We start from the raw sequence: 20,673 nt of genomic DNA, 5'->3' as shown, positions 1-20,673 counted from the left end.
TCTTGTGAAGAGATATGCTTTTAATTCACTCCAGCTTGAATAAAACCACCACAAAACCACCTGTTGTAGACACTATCTAGAGACTTGTGTGACATCATCAAGGCCTACATGGTTCCTAATGCTTCCTGGTAGAGCATAAAGTTGTGTAGTACGGTGTAATAATAGCTACAAAAGCATAGCTACTATTGCTTGGCAACAAATTTGTGACACCTGAATTAGCAGAGGCTTCTTAAATTGACAGACTCCTCAGTGTCTAAAGATACAAGGCTTTGGTTGGAGCGTGTTCTGATCAGATCCTGAACCTGCAAAGAAACCCTACAGCAAAGCACACCCCACTAATGGCAACATAAGCATTGAGCAAATCACTGCAATACATTATTAATGCAATTATACAAATACAATGCGTTTTGTGCAGCCACATCACCACTCACACAAGATACAAATGTCATCTGACCGTCAGTTGTAGAAAAAATAAGAGAAAGATCACTCGTTTCCCAGGTGCATCCACTAATTAAACTTTCACATTGTTATGAGGTTACAGTAATTAAACTAGCTGCTTATAGAGAATACATTCGAAAATTAGAATGATCATCATGGCTTTACAAAAATATACATTTTGTGGGTATGCACAGAGCGACACAATGACTTGGTGCTTCCAATAGTTTAAAAAAGAAGGTAAAAACAGGAGATCCCATCAGTTTACAAAAGCAAAGCTCAAGAACAAATGGCACTTACTGTAACTATAGCAGTTAGGGATCTCCGGGGCAGCATTACAGCCACACACACACGTAAACAAACACTCCAACAGATACGACTCAGATCGGAGGTGCAGTCAGGACAATGGATCTTGCCTCACACCGCAGTCAAGGCTTTAGATTTTGTAGATCTTCCGCTAAATTAAATTAAAACAAAATTTCCTTAAAAGATTAATTATATTTGATCTTGACTGGATTACATAAAAAAAATAATTTCCTCCCAAAACAAATTAACAGAATTGAGAAAGGTTGGGCCCCAATCCACTCCTTATGCAACTTACTTCTTGTCTCAACCTGAGTGAGGTGGGACTCCCTGCTTTTAGCAATGACAACAGTTTTGGCATATAGATAGATACAATTGTTATATACCAAATTGACATGACTTGTCATGTGCAGAGCCCTGAAGGCCTGTTTTGTAAATACTTACAGGTGATATATGGTGTTTAAACTCAAATTTATTTGGACTGCATATGCGTTGCTGTTTAAAAATGATCCAGAAATGCTTCTCCACCTCAAGACTTCATGTTGCTGATGTTAAACTGAATCTAACTGACCCATAATCAGATTTCTCCACACCAAACATTCCTAAAATAAATGTCACATGGAAGGTGTAACTCAATTTAATTCATTTTGTCAGCAGGGCTTCAGGCCTCTGCCGCAGCCGTATTCTCCTCCTGGTTCCCCTCTGAGGCAGGGCCCAGCGGTCCGGCCCACCACAGCCTCATGGTGTTGTCTTGTCGGCTCCCCTGCTGCGACATCACGGCTTCACCTCCTTCGCCGTCGGAGGCGGAGTCACCGTCGCTATCGCTGGGCCACGGGAACTGGCGCTGCCCGCTGGACGTCGCCAACAATGGCATGAAGGGGTGAATACTGGAGGAGAGATGGATGGAGGAACAGGAAAAAAAAAACAATGATGTGATAAAGGCAAAAGATTAAATATGTGTTTTTGTAAAGATTCTAGGTTGACTGAAATTTCTGTATTTCGCAGTATTTCGCACTGCTAAGTTACTCTTAAAGTGCATTTCATAATAATAATAATATAATATACATGATTCATTTGACAGCCCAGTCACATTGACATTAGATTACATGAACGGCTACTTAGCAACAGCCGTCTGCTGGATTTTTCATAACTGCATGCTGAGGTGTTCAGTTATTGTTCTCTCTTCTCACAAAGCAGTGATATGTTTTGCTATATTACAACTCTGAAATTGGAAGCTTCTTTTATCTAGAAAATGTTGGATGATTTGTTTGTATGTCCTATGGTTTGGGAGAACCAAAACAGCACATCACAGCAGGACGACCAGGCAGGAAAACAGCAACACGGTCAGTGAACAGGAAGCTCGTAAATTTGATGATTTTCTCCCCATCTACAGTTGCTGCTGGATGTGATTTGTTTGTACACATGTCATATTTGATCTTTCTCCATCATCAACGCTTCATCACCATTTGTAAATTTTATTAGATACATTTTGTGGATCTGATATTTGATCTGTCTTACTAATTAACGCAAAAACTGAAAATCTGCTACATTGCTCATTGATGTGACCTTAGCCAACACTAATGTGTTAGCTTAGATTTTTGAATACCTGATGCCGTTGGTGCAGTCCCAATGGGCCTGGAACCTGAGCTGAGGTTGCAGTAGCTCCTCGTTACCGTCTGGAGGAGCAGTCTGGGTGTCCCATACTGACACCACTCCCTCTGTGTCCCCGCTCAGCAGGTACCTGCCTGACCTGCAAACAAACAAACATCAGTGGACAATAAATTAAAATGCAAGTGCCAACAATGGAGGCATGAGGAAACCCATGATGACCCCAAATAAACAAACAAAAAAAAAACTGAATGAGTGACACTCACATGCTCCCACTGAACACTGTGTGGCCTTGAGGGCAGTATCACAGCTCACACACACATCACTGAGTAGAGTTCTGGATGGTTGAGTTAAACTTACAAGTCTAGGTCAAAGTAGATGCGCTGGTTAGTTGCAACGTTCCTCTTGAGTGAAAACACAACCTTGCTGGGCTCCCTTAGGTCCCAGCACAGGATCTCCGGATCCTACACACACACACACACAATTCAAAGAAGCTTCAGAGTTGAGCAGGTATCAGAGATTTTTTCTATTTGTTATTTGTGAAAACAAATGAGTAATTCATTTATTTGACCTGATAACTTGTGTGCAAGAATTAGTAATTAAACTTAACATACATAAGCATAAAAGATAACTTGTATACATGCAGGAAACAAATGTTTTGGTGAATTCGTGGCGAGTTTTTGCAAACATAAAACACACATTCTCAACCTCTTGATAAATACCACCCTCAAAATTTTCTAAAACTAAACTAAATAATACATTAAGCAAGACTGAAAATCTATAAAATGCTAAAAAGTGAGGTAAAACAACCAAACCCCTTGGAAAGTGAGGGTGCACTCATACAAGCATTTTTATTGATGATTATTTCCAACACCATCTAAAATTTACACTCAGATCCACCACTTGTTTTTCTCATGTTGACTTGTGTTAACGTAGACCAGCAGCGTGCAGTCCGTCTGTACTCTTGACCTTGTTGCTAAACTGTAGATTCATTAACTGGCAGTGTGACGTGCATGCTACACAGTGACTTTATAGAGACCAGAGTGTATATTTAATCTGAACAGGGTGACAGAAGGTAACGGGGATGAATGGAGGACATTGAATAACACAAGGGGTGGATGGTTTTGGGATCGCTGTGCTGCGATTTGTCAAAAGAACATGCTGGACAATTTGTGACATGAAAGTAGGGGAAGACTTCCAGACACTGAGGGTCATTCACACTGGAATTATTGTGCTGCCTCCCCTCTCCTTATCAGCATATATATTACCATATATTAGTATCAGTCAATGACTATCAGTAAACTGATAATCCATTTAATACTTCTGAAAACAAGAATATGTGCATGTTCAACCCCTGTGACCTCAAAGCTCTGCAGCATGCTTGTGAAACAGTGAATCCTTGGAATTTCACTTTTGCCTTTACTCAATTTGAGGAGTTTCGCCTTTATGCCTAATCAGATTCATTACATGCTGACTCATACCATCAAGACAGGAACTTATTAAGCTCTTAGGAGCGTATTAAGCTCTCACCCGAAAGCTTTGATAATGCTTGTGTGACCCGATTTTGCAATACAAGAAGAGCAAAGTCATCCGATACTTGCTTAACACACAAAGCCAATGATGATTTGTGTGATCATTCAAATGAAGCATTGTTACCCTCAGGTCTCCTCTCTGCATGCACTCTGCTGTATACGAGTGTGTGTGCGTGTTTGTGTGTTCATGCGTTCACCTTGCGCCCGCCGGTGTACAGGTAGTTGCCGTCAGGGGAGAAGAGCAGATGGGTGAGGCCTCCGTGGTGGAGGGTCGGCAGCAGAGCCAGCAGGGTGCCGTCTTGGCAGGAGTAGAGGCCAGCGCAGCGGGAGTAAGAGCCACAGGCGTAAACAGACTGGCAAGGGCTGAAGCCAAAGCAGGAGATGATGCCACTTTGGCCCTGCTTCTTCACTGCAGCAAAGACGAGAGAGTGGCATTTGGCAGGGCTAACAGCCTTTTAAAAAGGTTCACAATACACAACTCCTAATCATTTCTACTCAAAGTTAACTTTTTGGCAGCTGCTGCGTTCCTGATTACATCTCTAAAAGGAACATATTTTTCAACAATCCACATACAAACTCACAATTGGATCATCTGTTTCCTTTTTAGCGTTTATCCCTTTCCGGATCATGCTCTTTCTCACTCTTGAAAAAGAGGCTTTTAGCATGTTTTTGGCACAACGGTAGAAGCAAGGGTTTGGCACAGTCCTCACATGTATCACATAACCTGTTTTTGTGATTGAGTATACATTTCATAGACAGCACTGATATGCCAGAGCAGGATGCTGTGTTGACAGTGCAGCACGGCTGAAGCTTACTAGTTATCTTAAAAAAAACCCCAAAACTGAGTCACTAATTTTGCTGTTGTAACCAAGTTTGTTCATTTGTTGCCACCCGTCCTGCTCATCTGGCTACTTTGCTACTTTATGAATAGTTTAAAAAGTGTAAAAGGAAATCAAAAAGTTGAAAAATAAAAATCTATTTGTTGGCATCATTAAGGACGATTTTGATAGTTTAGAATACATCGGTGCTTTAACTAGAGGAGACACTAGTCCTGTTTTTGAGTTGAGTGAAAAAGGAATCAACTGCCAGCGGACTGGAAGTTGTTTGGTATGACAGAGATAGGGAATTCATCACAGTAAACATTTAATCGCCTTTTGTTTTTTTTGTCAGAAGTACGAAATAAAAGCTCTCCTTGTTGGTTTGTTCAAGGAGACTTCAGCCCGTGACAGCCAGCTGTCAAACCGCAACTTTCTGAATACAAGGGACAACCGACTTTAACTTCATTATCCTTTTCACAATGTCCCTGTCTTGTGGATTTGATTTTCTGAGAACATAGCTTGTGAATGCAATGGCTTTTTTTTTTTTTTCTTTTTTTTGTGAATCACTCTCTGAGTTTGGAATGTCCTTGAAAAACAAGAAGACTTTTCTGAATACTCACCGCTCCAAGTTACACATATTACATCACTCATTGGAACCAGTAATACTACTTATGACAAATAATGATTATATAGTAATTATCAGGATTTTAAAATATCAATCAACTGCAATAATTTGAGAACATAAAAATGTGTTTGCTTAGATTTTTAGACATGATCAACACAGCTTGAAACTTACACCCTTAAATTATACATGGTTTATAGATAATGATGTAAAACATGGAAAACCTCCATTAGTCTTAATCTGAAACTCTTTCAGACAGCAGCTGATGGCTGACCTACGGTGGGTCGCTCCTCACAGTCTCTTCCGGGACGCTCAGTGTAAAAGACCCTGACAGTTTTGTCGAAGCCGCAGTAGAGCTGCGTGCCGTCGGGGGAGAAGCAGAGGGAGTGGGCTGTGGTCAGCTCGTCCAGGTGATTGTAGGGCCGGAAACTGGCTCGCACCTCCCCGTAAAATGCATCCCACACGTGGACTGGGTTGTCACGGCTACTGCTGGCCAGACTGCGGAAGAGGCCAGAAAAAAAAAAAAAAAAAAAAAAAAAAAGAGAACGGCGAAGAGGGGAAGAGAGTGAGTTATTAACACTCATGGGAAAAAGACTAAGAGACAACAGGGATTAGAGAGTGAACGGTGCAAATTAGAATATTTGATGGAGTCAATCATTTTTGTCCCTGTGGGATAATTCTTTCCAGCTAGCAATTAACAAATTACTCATTTTAGAGCTTCAACACGAGAACATATTTGGTGTGCGGTAAAGGAACATAACGTGCCAATCTGTATTTGTCCATAAAGTAAAACAAAAGAACTAGTGGAATAAAGCAGAGCTCTATCTGCATCTCAGAGGGGAACAAAACAGATCCCCTGATATGCTGCTGAGACTCTCCTAAAAAAAAAATACATTATGTATGACCTTCGTGTTTGATTCATTTTCTTGTTGCTAACCTCTACTGCACCACATCCACCTGAATGTATCAATGCATCAAAACAAATAGACTGCATTGTGCTATGCCTCATTATGGAGACAAGACCACAGCGCATTCTTATTGATTCAAATCAGGGCCAAAGACTGAGCCATGCCTTTTTAACTCTAATTATTGGGCGCTGAACAAATGCCGAAACATCACTGCAGCTCAATTAGACAAAGGAAATTAGCCCCTACCGCTGCTGCCGTGTTCTGTTATGGCCCCTCTGAGCCGCAGCTTTATTCCAGAGCAGGGAAATGCCCAATTATAATGCTAGACTGCTGCTAGCTTGGAGCAATGCCTAGAACTCAGTGCAACTTAACCAAGCCATAACAGGGGCCCTTATTCCCTCTCTACAGGAGGGGCATCAACAACACACAGCTTTTGGCAGACGGAGAGTTCAAGGAGCGCAGGGGGAGGAATGAGAAACAAAATGGGAGATGTGAAAAGATCGAGAGAAAGAGAGAGGAGGGAGGCAGGGAAGGCACTAGAAAAACAGGTTTAATGTAGCTGCGTTCAATAATCACAACCATAACCTTTTATCTGCTGTCTCAGCCCTTAACGTTGTACTGAGAGCTTGTCCAACCACCTCGCTGTGCCCCCGCAGGAGCTCCTCTCTGATATGTGGCAGTGATCTGAAGAAGATGAAGAGCGTCTGCTGTCGGCTCCTACTGGCATCCTCATCCTCATGACGGACAGGTCTTTGCGCGGCTTTGGCAGATACACACAGGACTCTCGAGTGGTTCATTGTCCACATGAGCCGTTTGTTAAACGTCGCGCTGTTTACACAACTACACAACTCTCATCTCTGGACGTCGAGCCCCTGACCCCCACACCCCCTCCTGTTAGTGAAGGCTGTGTGGTGTCGGGGTGGAGCGGTGCCAACGCTGGGCCTTGATCAGAGGGATCTGTCGGAGGGTGGAGGCTGTAACTGGAGGATGATGGGAGTTGCGCGAGTGTGTGTGTGTGTGGAGGGGGGGGGGAATACACAGCGCACACTGTTGGCAACTTGGCCTAAGCTCGTTAGCACTGCCCTACCTCTCTTGCCACAGATGATTGGCGTTCTCCATAGTGACAGCGGGGAGTTACTGATGTTGGCTCTGCTTCAGAGCACACGCATAAACACACAGTGATGTCATAATCGCCGCGATATAAAAGCCTGCGAGAGCGCGCACCTGCACGCACACACACACACACACACACACATACACAGCAAAAACAGGAGAAAGAGATGAAAAGACAAGCCCCAAGTCAGGGAATCACGAGGCCCTTAAGGTGTTGTCTGGATTCGGGAGTGCTGTTAGTGGGCTGAATCGTGCTGAAAAGCACCGTGGGCCTCAAACAGCCGAGCGCATTGCGACGGAGGCAGAGGCAGACAGGACGAAGGCCAACTCTTCACTCATAATGAGAGACATCAGAAAGCTTTTACAGCTTCTCTCCACGCTGGCAGCCGGCTCCCACAACGAGTGCAAATACCACTGGGATCAAAGAATGAGTCAGAAGCATACAACAACATCTTCTATATTCGGATAGTCTATTACACATACCCAAGCACACAGATCTTAAGTCACATAAACACAGTATCCCACTCTGACCATTTGAGATCTAGATTAAAAACACCAATCACTGGCTGACACCAGCCTCAGTAAACAAAATAGTACCTTTTTTTGTGCATACATCTTTCGCCATCTGGCAGGTTGACCTTCAGAGTGAACTTTAAATGTCTCCTCTATCCAGCTGCTAAGAGCGGAGGCTCATGAAACAGTCTGGCAAAGATTAGTTTCAACTCACAAGCATGTGTCCGGGTCCAGAGAGTTCATCTTGGGGTACCAGCAGTAGTCGTAGATGGTGTCTCCCTCTGCCATCCTCAGCGCTGGACTCTGCATTAGAGGAAAAGAGGGGAAAGGACAGAGTGAGGCATGCAAAGACTGAAGAAAGTAAAATGTTTTAGGGGTTGACTGGTGCAGAATACTGGACTACTAGATGGATAAATGACAATATCGCATGGCTTTCCCTCATAGTAAAATTCAATATCAGAAGCCTTTGGCACCATGAGAGGAATAGAGCAATCACGGCTTAATTTTCTACCTTTTTCACAAAGACTGTGAGATCTCTGTTATGGAGGAAAATGGATTATATTTCAATTATTTTTGCTCAGTGATCCCAATCTACCAGCATGTAATACAATTAAAAGATTTAGCTCGCCACTTGATATTTTCCCAAACCTGATGACAGAATGCCCGTTTTATTTCATTTTATCAGCTGAATCTGCAGTCATACATTGACTTGAGCAGTTGTCTTAAATTGATTAAAATACGCGTCTCAGTTACACAAAATACATGCAGAATTCAAGCTCAACGACATAGCATGAGTCTTATCAAAAATGTTTACATTTTATAGTAACAATGTCTTTAATATAACCTTAATATAATCTAAAGTAACTCTCAACTGATAGAGTATTTGTTTGAAAGACTCCCTCAAGTTTTAAACCTTTTTAATATGTCCATGTGGTATTTTTCATATGCTACGAGACATATTAGGAGCATATAAGCAGTTAATGCCATGGCTGAGCATTTCCGCTTTGAAACTGGACAGTCTCAGGATTTCCCACGTCACAAATCTAAGGAACCAATCATTTATAATTAAAAGATAATTATATGCAGAAGCGACCTCCTCGGGTTTTCCCTGACTGCTGATTTTGGTCTACACGGACGAGTAACAACCCGTCAAGTTGAAAAGTCGAGTCTGGCGTATCGTTGTTCAGCCAAGTTTCCATCAGGAGAAAAAACAATAGTTCCTCATCTCTCGATGAACGCTCGGTCTCGGTTGGATCAGATCTATTTTGTTCTCTAGTGAGTGAACGCCGGCCAGACAGAGTGATGGAATGGCTGGCCTGGTCGTGTTGCTTTTAGCTTGGGTAACAGACTGGCCCGCTAACCCCTCTTCTGCTTCCGTGCCTCTGAGCTGTTGTAGTCTGCTATGCCAGCCCGCTGCTGCAGGGCATGGTTTTCCTCAGGAGATGCAGTCTGCTGAGCGCCGCTCTAAACTTTGGCAGGAGTGAGGCGGGCGAGTTGATAATAATGATCAGAAGTTCAGTTGGGCTGTACCTTCTTGGCCTAGCTGAACTAGCCACGTTATCTGCACATTTACTCACGTTAAGAGAAGAGTCCCTAACACTCTGTACACCATAAAAAGGAGCCAGAGAAGCTGCTGCACTGCTGCCTGCCACCATGAATGTATTTGCATATTCATAGATTCTGGAACTTTTAATGAGGGAGAAGGAGTAGATGTCATTATAAGGATTTTAAAGTGCTAATTATTTTTTTTGCATAAAAACCATATCAGACACACATTGTTGTTCCCAGCAGAGGATCTTTATACGTCTTAATGTCTGGAGAGGATCTTTAATAATAGATAATATCTCATGTACATGATTTAAGCACTGAAACCCATCAACTTTGACATAAAATAAGGTAGGACTAATCAAAGTTATGGAGTAGGAATGTCAGCAGTAATGGAGAGCACAGGATTTGCTGCATCATTAAAGCGGAGGTTTTTAAAATGTGAGGCATGCTTCCTCAGGAGGAGAGACATGAAGCAAAGATACTGCATGGGGTGAAAGGGACAGGTGCATGCAAGTGTTGTGAAAACAACAGGAAGTTAATTATTGTAGTTCAGCCTGCTGGTTTGCTTATCGACATGGTCGGCCACTGCAGTAGCAGCAGTAGTGGCTGTAACACAAAGCTCATGGTGATAATTAAGCTTCTTGAAGTAGCAGAATCAAGCTATTTTTGATACCAACAGTGTCACAGCCTGAAACGACAGGATCCAAACCAAAATGTTGGAAATGAGATGACCAGTGCCTCTCGCTGGGTTCACTTGGACGGACTCAAGTGACTCACAGTCTGTCGGCTAGAGTGTGTAATTTATAAAGTAGTGCTAGCTCATGATAGCCTGCAACCTGCACCACAAACTGAGACTGGAGGCTTTTCAAGGAGGAGGGAGAGTGATGGAGGACTTAACGCTGGTGAATCTTAAAAAATATATCTTCTTTTATTTCAAAATTTTAAGTCCCTCCTGCACTCAAAAATGAGTTTTACTCATAGTTACTTCACTTGGATGTTTGAGCTTCACTGTGCCAAATGATGTGCAGAGTTACAAAGTGACACTATGAGACTGTTTTCAGATTCATCTGCTGAAGGCAGAAAGTTTCTGTGCTCACCTTAAATCTGGAGCCAATGTGCAACTTACACAAGTGTAATGTGGAAACTTCAAAAAATCCGGTGCACATACACAAGAACAGACTTTTCAGTGAAGTAGAACAGCTTGTATCCAACAACTTTTGAAATAAAAAACTATTTGCATATTCATCATTACATTATTGAATAAAATATTCAAGCATTAAATGAATTTGTAATATAGTCTCTTGGTGAAATTGTACATTGCTATGGAAACCCACTTTCACTGACATGCAGACAACGACAACTTCACAACAGGCTAATGATTGCACACAGAGTGAAAACCTAAAAGTTTGTCTCCTCAGCAGTCAAAAACTGGATGACTTCTTACTCTTTATACTTCATCCCTATAAAACCTAAATGTTATTCCTTAACTCTAAATATCTAAGTTTTTGTAATGTGTTTATTATTATTATTAGTAGTAGTAGTATTAATTGAATATCTATTTATGTTCTATTTCACATCTAGTTAAGACTGGATCCGCTTTGCAGCAGCAGCAACAGATGAGTCTGTGATGGTGTTTTATAGAATTAAACAGAACAGACTTCCTTTGCTGGACTCGTCTTACAGAACATGATGGTGAATAAGTGACCTGGATTTTGGCCTGATGGGGGCACTAGAGAAACTCCTACTTGTACCTTGCATACAAATATATTGAGGATTTCTCTAACTACAAAGCAAGACTCAAGACTGACATCTACTGTAATCTCAGCTATCTTGCTTTGAGATTTAAGGTTTTTTCTGTAAGTTTCCAGCAGCCTCTTAGCCAGCTACGTCTTCATCCACTACTATCAAGATTTTGGGAGTCTATTTCATACTCACCATCTCAGGAATCGAATCCCAGTTGTAGCTGTAAATCTCAGGAGGGAGGTTGTACACACGAAGCACGTTATCTGCACTGTTAGTCAGGATACAGGAACCATCGGGGGCCCTAGGTCAGCGAAGAAGGGAAGATGGGAGGAAAATGGTGAATAAACAGCAGTGAACTGAGAAAAACATGCAGTCAGGTTAGTTTTATGTAAGCATCTTTAGTACATGGAAAGTTTGCTATTCATATAATTACTGTAATGGCCTGACATATTGATTTATCTTGACAATGAGATTAAGATTGTTACTAGTATCCTCTCTTATAGCAAATGTACTGTCAGCACTAGTGTTCCCACTATGGCCTGAGGGAGACACACACAGTGGAGGTAATTTTCCTTTGGCTTCATTTGCGCTGACAGAATATAATTTTCTCCCTGTAATGCAGAACATTGATATCCGTCCTTGATATCTGCCCCTGGGCACATGTGCAAATGTAATAGTCTTGTTTCTTTATGGTACTAATGACTCACAAACTCGATAACTGTGTGAAAGTTTTATACTTAGCACCTTTAAAACCTCATCCGCATAGTTTATTGTGTCATGTTATTTTTATAGGAAATTACCATTTGCAGCCTTTGAGGTAATTCTCTGGGAAGTTGGAGTATTCAGTCCATGAACCAGTCAGCATCTGGGGGTTCTGGGTGAAATCTAAGCCAAGGCTGGAGGACAAGATATAGAGAAGTCTTCAGTTAATGAGTTAAAATGACAGAATGGACAAACATACATTAAATTAAAGGACAGAATAACCCATCGTACCAATGATGTTTCATTAAGGTGAGTTTCCTGACCTCAGACACAACTCTTCCTGTATATGAACCACGGTGTCACCTTGCACAAAGCTCAACAGGAAATTTATGGTGAATCTGAACATTTCGCTGCGTGCTGAGCTGCTCAGTTAAAACTCTGTTTCACTGAGTGGATTTTTAATCACATTTCACACATCCGCAGGTTAATTCCATTGTTCTTCATCCTGTGTCATCTTGTCCGCATTTTTTCCATTACATTTATTGACAGTGTTAAATGTTTAATCAGTTGATGCTGCGCTGATTTTCGCTGCCCCACTTCAACATGAGTGCTGTCGTAAAAAAAAAAAAACGCGCGGAGGAAGCAGAGCGACATGTAACGCTCGGAGCCAAACAATAACACTCACGGGGCAATTACACAGGCTCAAATTGCTGTGACTGCACAGTTATCACAACATTTGAATTATGACTGAAACTTATTTAACTTGATCACACCCTTCCTCACATTTCCTGCTGATATTTGGCTGCAGTATGAAGAGGAAACAGGCTGTTTTACTTGTTTGAAGGAGCACAACAGATCAAAAATCATCCTTTCCAACATATTCTCATTTATAACACATTAATGTTAATATAACCAATAATAATAATAATAATAATAATAATAACCATAACAGCAGTATCGGTAGATAGTCTGCTAAGTTTACTGTCTGCAATTTGTAATGCCAGGTGGGAGACACTTACAGAACATTTTAATGTTAAATAAAAAATAATCTAGAACTGTAGTATATGCAAGTTTGATGGGCGTCATTGTATTCAACAATCATTGCTTGCTTTGGTCACTTGAGTGTGTACTGGAGAGCAAAGAGTACAGAAGCACAGGAGATGAAACTCTGGTGCTTTTTTGACAACCGCCGCTAGATGGTGCTGCGGTAGTGCTGCCGCCATTTTGGACTGAAAATGTCATCACGTTCATTCAAATTCATCACATCTTCAAGCACCCAGAATTGGTGACAGCCCAATCAGAAGCACAATAGAAAATTTCTCAAAATAAAGTAGTGATAAGTAGTGATGTCATCATACTAAAATTACCACTAAAGTAACCTGACTTGATACAGTGGCAAAACCAGAAATCCCATTCAGGACACATTCCTTTATTTAAAACCTTTTTTACACTACTTTTAACATCAACAATTGAACAGAAACTTTGTGTGTTTGATGATTTAAGCATATAGGCTGCATTAGAATAAGAGTTACTAATGAAATATTGACCTGCAGCCTTCAAGTAGAAAGCAAAGCAGCCTAAAAAATAGTCATTTCAAATCAGAGGAAGTGAAATATGACGCTGTAACAACTAATACAGCTGTGTGATTATGTGCTCTCATCTTGTAAGTTTGACTGAAACTTTAAGTGTTTCAGCATTTAAACAAACACTCTAACTCAGTGTTATTATTCTAATATAGTCAAAGAGTGAGGCTTTGATACTTCTGATATCTAAAAATGCTGGTATTGATTTGGTATCTATGTACTGATTCTTGTGACATCCCTAATTTTATCCACTTGGTAATGTGGTTATCGAGTTGTTTAGAAGTTCCCAAACTGGGATCCAAAGACTACCAGAGGTCTTTAAGAGGGCTGCAGGGGGTTCCCAGCAAAAGCACAAACAGATTCATTTCACTTTTATTACACTAACTTCCAGGGAACGGATCTTGTTAGGAGATTCTTTCAAACGAAATCCTCTCAAACATGGGTTTGTGGTCTATTGTGCATCTATTTCGGAGGTCCTTGACATGAAAAAGTTTGAGATTGTCTGGTTTCTCAAAATCCCAAGAGTGCTGAATTTTTCTAGCTTCGATTTTTATCCATTGCTCACTTTTTGCTCCTCTGGGAAGCAGGGCAAAAAGTTTTATTTTGTTATATTATGTCATGTCTTTCTTTCTCTCAGAATTTGCAAATCTGACCCCATGATTTGAAAGTTTTTTTTTTATTTCATAAATGAAATTCTGAATGAATGAATTTGATTCTTTCATAAATTTAATAAATAAATAAGTAAGTCTGTAAATAGTTATAATAGTATGCATATTATAATGTTTTTTCATTGTTCAACATTTTGGTACAGCACTTTGCAGGCGTCATTAAGGTCTTTGATAATACAGCAGTCGCCTTCAGTAGTCGCCTTCAGTCCAAAATGGCGGAGGCGTAGCTCTGCTGCTGTGTGCTGATGTTGCAATGAAACGACCAATCAGCTTCTTATCAATTTAAGTTCTTTGGTAGTGCTGGTGAATAGAAGCTGTCACTTTAGTGGTACACATAAGAACAAACTGCTATAAATAGCAGGAATGTTCTTTTCAGATGATTCACCAGTAGCACACATTCAATTTAAAGTCACAAAAATAAATCACAAAGTTTTTACGATGGAGGAACACTGGCATTAGCGCTGCGTTTCAGACTATACAGGCATCCTGCAGTTGCCAGCACCTCTTGTTCTGCAGTGCCTGCACAAAAACTTCTTTTTCTCTCTATTTCAAAAACATGTGTTTGACACATCTTCCCGATCCTTACATAACACCACCACACCCCGCAAAACCCTGCTTGAAATAGCTCACTTGATGGTCCGTCTACTGGATACTAGATTTGCCCCTAGTAACGTGAACACTAGTTAAAAATAAACCGGACTCCTTCCTCCACTTACTGCTGTTCTTCACTGGGGCTGTCTGCAGATCCGTTACCGTTGTGCTCCTCCTCTGGTTTCGTCTCTCCTTCCCCTAAAGAGGCATCATGACCTCCGTCTCCGTTCTGACGGCATTCCTCCTCACCTTCCTCGCTCGCAGTCACCTCCTGCGCCCCTCGACCACCCTCTTCAGATTGTAGGGGTGCTCCTTTCCCCAGGAACAAAGTGGAAATTTGTGCAGGTAAGGGACAGAAAAAAATAAATTAGTCTTCAAGCAAATCCTGAATTATAATCTCTGACAGACATACACGCTCTTTAGTTTAACACATTTTCCCCTTTTTTTTGTAGGCTATTTTATAGAATATGTGCAGCATTATGAGAACAGAAACTTTACTTTGTGCTGGTGTTCCTCCATGCATCTCCACGAGCTTAGCAACTTGCTCCAGCCCCTGGTCCTCCTCGCTCAGCCTGGGCCGCTTCGCAGACTTTGGGGCTTCTTCCTCCAAAGTGTCCCTTTCCTCTAAGCTGTCGCCTCCAGGTAAAGGTGGCGCCTGTTGAGGGGGCTCATTGTCTGCTTCTGAGTCCTGCCCTGCGCCTGCCACACCTCCACTTTCACCATTTCCAGCCGAATCAGACATATCTTTGTTTCTCAAGCTGTCCTGTCAAGTCCTCTACCTGGCGTCCAGGTGCCTTGTGTGTTTCTGTGGGTTTGCTGTCAGACGTGGGTGAGGTAGGTGCTACTAGGATAGTGCTTCTTCCTGCAGTGTGGGTGTTTGAGTCTGCTGGGGGACGAGGACATCACAGCACCAACTAGCCTGGGGCGGGCAAAGATGAACACAAAGAGACAGAGCAGGTGAGATAAACCAATAATATCAGATGGGGGAAAACACAGCTGCAGCATGAAAACAATGCAATATAATGCTGTTTAGAGGTATACATATACTGGTCGTGCAAACACCCCACAGACACCTGTGGCTAGTCGTTGACGTGCCGACCACTAATTTTGCTAAGTTAAAGCTTGAGAGGTACATATCACAGAACCTTACACATTTTATTGCATGCATGCCTCTGCTGCCATTTTATATAATTTGAAAGCTTTAGTTTCCTTCAACCGTCCGACCACTACAGCGGCAGCAGCAGCAGCCTTGCGTTAGCTCATGTTAGCAGGCTGATGCTACCTACCTGGCTTTAAAGGTTCTGTGCGTAATTTGGCTTTACACACTATTCACCTCGGTTGTGGCAAAGTCGGAGAGCATGAATAATACACAAGAATACTCCACGTTCCTTTCGCTTCCGACACTTTCGTGTTTCAATTCACCAGCTCATCACGAGAAGTTGTAAACACCGAGGGCGGCCATGTGTTTCCCAACTATCGCGAGATCTGCGCCGATGACGTCTCAAGGGTTTGGTTTAGATGCACTCACAGATGGCTCATGTGCACACATGCAAACACACTTCATGAATTATTTAAGTCAGAGAAATACTGAGTCAGTCACTGCTAAATGCTATTTATTTAGTATTTATTTTGTTCTTCAAACAAACAAAGCAAAACTATTTACATATCTTTCAATTGTTCTTCTCCATAAGGGTTTCGTTACATGTATGCTGTTATTTTTAACAACATTCAAAGACTTATTAAGCAAATGAGCTGAGCTGATTGGGGTATCATTTTCATTTTGTAGGCCAATATTGTTGGAACTACTATGAATCAGAATACCAACTACATACTTTCAGAGACAGACCACAGGATCTTTTCATAGGCTGCAACCAAACACCCAGGGCTTTTTGACAACACAATATTGCAGTTTATCTAATCATAAAACCCTTTTTAGTGCAGTAAAATAAACTGCAAACTGTTACTCCTTTAAGACAGATTGACTGACCAACAGCTAATACCACCCAATATCAGCTTTTAAAAATGTCAAACATAGGTATTTTCATAGTCATTCACAAATAAGAGACTTCATAGCATACTCATTGGTTAAAGTATATTACTGTTTTGGCAACTGATAACATTAAACTTGGTAACCATTTAGTATTAATTCAGTATCAATTCAACTGTTATGACACACTAGAGGATGTGGCTACTCTGGTTAATACAGTTAGCTATGGCAGGTAACTATCCATCACAACCTCAGCTGATGAAAACACACAAAGTTTATTACAATTCTAATCTGATGGTAGTCGATGAATATCAGAGGCTATTTGGATTAAAAACTCCATATTGGTTGATTGATGATTTGTGTAGCACAAAAAATGAATGGTTGACTAAAAGCATTAATCTCTCAAATCCCATTAGATACACAAGACACTTTCCAAATTTTCGTGAAATGGAATCTCCCTTCAGCTTACACACAACTGACTGGTCCATTCCTTATCTACTCAGTGCCATCAGAGATGATCGGCAGCACTACCCGGTGCACAAACAGAACAAAGGCCAAGTTAGTGTCAAAACCCACAAAAATTACAAGTCATGCAAGCTTGCGCTAACAATCATGCTTCTAATCCAGGCCCAAGTCATATCTCAAAACTGTTTAAGTACCTAGTAGATGTCATAACATATAACTCCCGGAGTGTAAATATATGAAAAAAGCCCCAGCTTATATCTCAATTTGAGGATGAAGACCTTACTACAGTTTAGCCTAAATCAGGGTATCTGTTGCTATATCCAACAATATTACTGCGCTCTTTTGTCACACAGCAACAAGTCTGTGCTTCAAGCTAATTCTTATTCATTGCACCCCTTCAGCTCAGCTCCAGATAGTACAGACTTCAGCCCTTTATTAAGCCTGCACCTTCAGCAATATTCTAAACAGGAAATCTGAACAAATCCACTCGTCATTTAAATGAAACCAAAAGGGCAAAAAACCACCAGCAAAATTATAATAATCGAGAACAGCTTGTTGCTCTATTCTGGAGCTAACTAGTAACTTTCACGGTGATCAGATGTACATGTAGCAGGTTATTACAGAACAGACAGTTCTGTTAGTCAACAGAAAACAGTCTTGTAGAAAGCTCCTTTCTTTCTTTCATTTTAGATATTTAACGCGCTTGTTTCCAACTTAAATTCATCATTGTTTCAAGAACATTTTCAGTTAGCTGTTCAGGACTGAACTATACAATTTAAGGCATGTTGAACAGAGAAATAAAGCAAAACCCACTATGAGAAAAATCAAAAACACAAACTTTTACATTATTTACACAGCTCAGCGTTTATAGTGATGAGCATTGATGCTTGTGTGTGTGTAACTGTATTGTGAGATGTGATATCGATGTAGCCCTGTTATGTGTGCAGACGTGGTTCCAGAGGAGAGCCAATTTAAATGAGTGTATGTTGCTTTTGCTGTAGGTGTGCATGTAGTGTGTCTGCAACTCCTTTGGACTCTTGAATCTATGTGACGTGTAGCTAAGTGTACGTGTTCTGTCATGTCTCAAAAGTCTTTTTTTTTTTTTTTTTTTTGTACAAGTCTTCAGTTCATCCAGTTCCACAGCTGCAGGGATTTGTGGTGGCTTAGATCTAATCCAGCCATGTCCATCAAAACCCAAACCAGCTCTCTGTCTCTGACATCTGGGCAGGAGGGGCAGGTCTTCTGTCCTGCTGGTTAGAAGACCTCCACGCGACCACCCGAGAGTTTCAAGCTGAGGTGGATGACGACATCTGAGCAGATCGTGCCTCTCGTCCTCTTCTTTGCCGGAGAGTGCGTGATCAAATCCCGAACCTAACACTTCCAAACGCAGATGTGATCCATGGTCGGTGAACCTGTAACTTCATCTGGTAACTGTCCAACTGATAATGCCAATGGCCTGCCCAGTCCAAGGTCAAGACAGAAAAGTTTCTTAGGGTTTTAGTTCAAAAGATAGGTTTAGGGTTAACTGGTTCATGGGTTGGCTGTAGATTAGATCCTCCTTGCAGAGGGCAGCAAATGAAGCACAGCCAAACTCCTGCGAGAAAGACAGAAAAGCACAAGATCACCGCACTGAAACAAGGTTAAACAGGAGTAAATTGATCAAATAAAGTCACTCATGTGTGCTGACAACAGACCAAATTGCACTTCAGCAAGCATATCTTACCAATGCCAAAGACTCTACAGCTCTCAAGGCAGGCAGCAGGTTGGGAGACGAAGTGTCCTTGCCAACAGCTCTTCGAACCCATTACTGCCTTTTTTTTTTTTACTTTGTTGATCAAACACTCTTGGCGGGGACAATTGTAGCCACTGCAACATCCATTTTGATAAGTAGCTATCACTCAGTCTTGGAGCCACTGTAGCATGTCCAACACCTCAGTCCATGTGGTTTTCCCTTCCATCCCCGATTGTTTCAGGGTTACTGGCAAACTAAGGGAAATGCACCGCGAGTCTATCTTAAACTATATTCAAAAAGATTGGTTTTCTTGAAGAACATTCACTCCATATAATCAATGTCTCATGAATTTTCCTTCATCCATTTTCTTTCTACTCAGAAAGGTAATACAAAAATATGGTTATATACAGGAGGTTGGAGAAGACGAGCTTCTCGAGTCTCTTATTTCAGTTTGGGAATATCTTTTCAGTGACTTTGTCAAAGTCGTAGCAATCCTCCTGTTGTAATTGTGCTCCCATCCCCAAAATGGTACCTCACAGCTTGAATGAACAAAAGTGCATAGGTGAGTTGGTGAGGGCAGGGTGTGAGTGCTTATGAGGGTTGAGGTGAGGACAAGCGCACTAACCAGGTGTACTCATATCGTCCTCTCAGTTCCCTCTAGGGTTATGTAGCCCTGCACTCCATTCTACACAAAACAGAGCCAATCCTTGATTTTCCCGCCTTCGCTCCATGGTTGATCATCAAGTCTCAGGATCCACGACCACACAAAAAGGTCCAGTTAGAGGATCTTGTCCATGTTGTTGTGATGCCTGCCACTCTTCCTCAAAAAAAACCAACACCACTCAATGTCCATATGGCAGAAGCGCACTTGCAAACCCCACCCGTCTTATGTGGGAACGGAAAAAATAAAGAAAAAAAAAAATTAAAACAAACAAAAAACTGCACCCACAGATATCCATGTGGTTTGTAAACAACCAAAGCTCCAGTATGGAATAGAAAGAGTCCTTTCTTTTAATTCTTAGTCACTATTTGTACGACCAGGATTGTAGAGGCAGTGTGTTCAACTGTATCCATCCCGAGTTTTTTTTTTTTTATCTTCTCCGCTGTGTAAATAAAAAAAGACCTCGCTAAACTCTTTGAAGCTTTTTTGTATTTTGTTTCCATTTTTGAAATCTTCTGAGGAAAAAAAAAAAAATCTGGTATCAGCACGGGTTTCTTGTCATTTTTTTGGAATACATTCAATATTTTTCTTAAGAAAGAAATAATACACACACTTCACATGGCGATAATGAAACAAAAATGAAAAACAAATTAAGGAAAAAAAAAAAAAATTAAAAACACACAACAAAAATAGCAGCCCCAAGTGCTCATTATCTTAGTCCAAATACTTTTTAAACTTTGTATATAATGTATATATTCATATATATTTTTCATTAAAAAAAGAAAACTCGTCATTATCAAATTGCAACAACGAATAAGTAACACAATATGCTAACATTTCATGCACCGTTCTGTGCACTTGCACATTAAGATGCTGTATTTTTTTTTTTTTCAGAGTCAGAAACTCGACACCTTTCATTCACAAGTTCGAGAGCTGACAAAAGGCAACGTGATCACACCCCAGGAAAACAGACTGGACTAACCTTCCGATGGATCACCCCTAGACTGAACTACAAATATTTACGATATAAACTTACATACATTACATACACTGTGCTGAGCACTGACACACGCCACACTCGCTCTCAAAAAAGAGTTAATGTCTCAATGGCCACGCACCCTATCCAAGTTCTTAGGCACAA

The 20,673-nt window shown here is 41.1% G+C and overlaps 1 protein-coding gene across 2 annotated transcripts; it reads right to left on the bottom strand.

Annotated features, from left to right (window-relative positions):
* On the bottom strand, nt 1-16,191 carry wrap53 (WD repeat containing, antisense to TP53). Of its 2 annotated transcripts, none has more exons than XM_042400853.1 (11): nt 15,974-16,191; nt 15,186-15,606; nt 14,813-14,999; nt 11,944-12,039; nt 11,336-11,444; nt 8,067-8,155; nt 5,593-5,816; nt 4,076-4,287; nt 2,707-2,810; nt 2,345-2,488; nt 1-1,625 (listed from the first exon to the last, which is right to left on the bottom strand). In XM_042400853.1, exons 2-11 carry the CDS (start codon nt 15,427-15,429, stop codon nt 1,400-1,402), a joined length of 1,635 nt encoding a protein of 544 aa, XP_042256787.1. In that variant the 5' UTR covers nt 15,430-15,606; nt 15,974-16,191; the 3' UTR covers nt 1-1,399. The 2 variants fall into 2 exon arrangements, with proteins under 2 accessions (XP_042256787.1, XP_042256788.1); XM_042400854.1 differs by having other exon boundaries at nt 16,021-16,191.
* Nucleotides 16,192-20,673: the final 4,482 nt, after the last annotated feature.

Source organism: Thunnus maccoyii, chromosome 22 (genome assembly GCF_910596095.1).
Source record: "Thunnus maccoyii chromosome 22, fThuMac1.1, whole genome shotgun sequence".
NCBI classification, from domain to species: domain Eukaryota; kingdom Metazoa; phylum Chordata; class Actinopteri; order Scombriformes; family Scombridae; genus Thunnus; species Thunnus maccoyii.
Note: the sequence above shows the minus strand (reverse complement) of the source record. Positions and strands in the feature narration are given on the sequence as shown.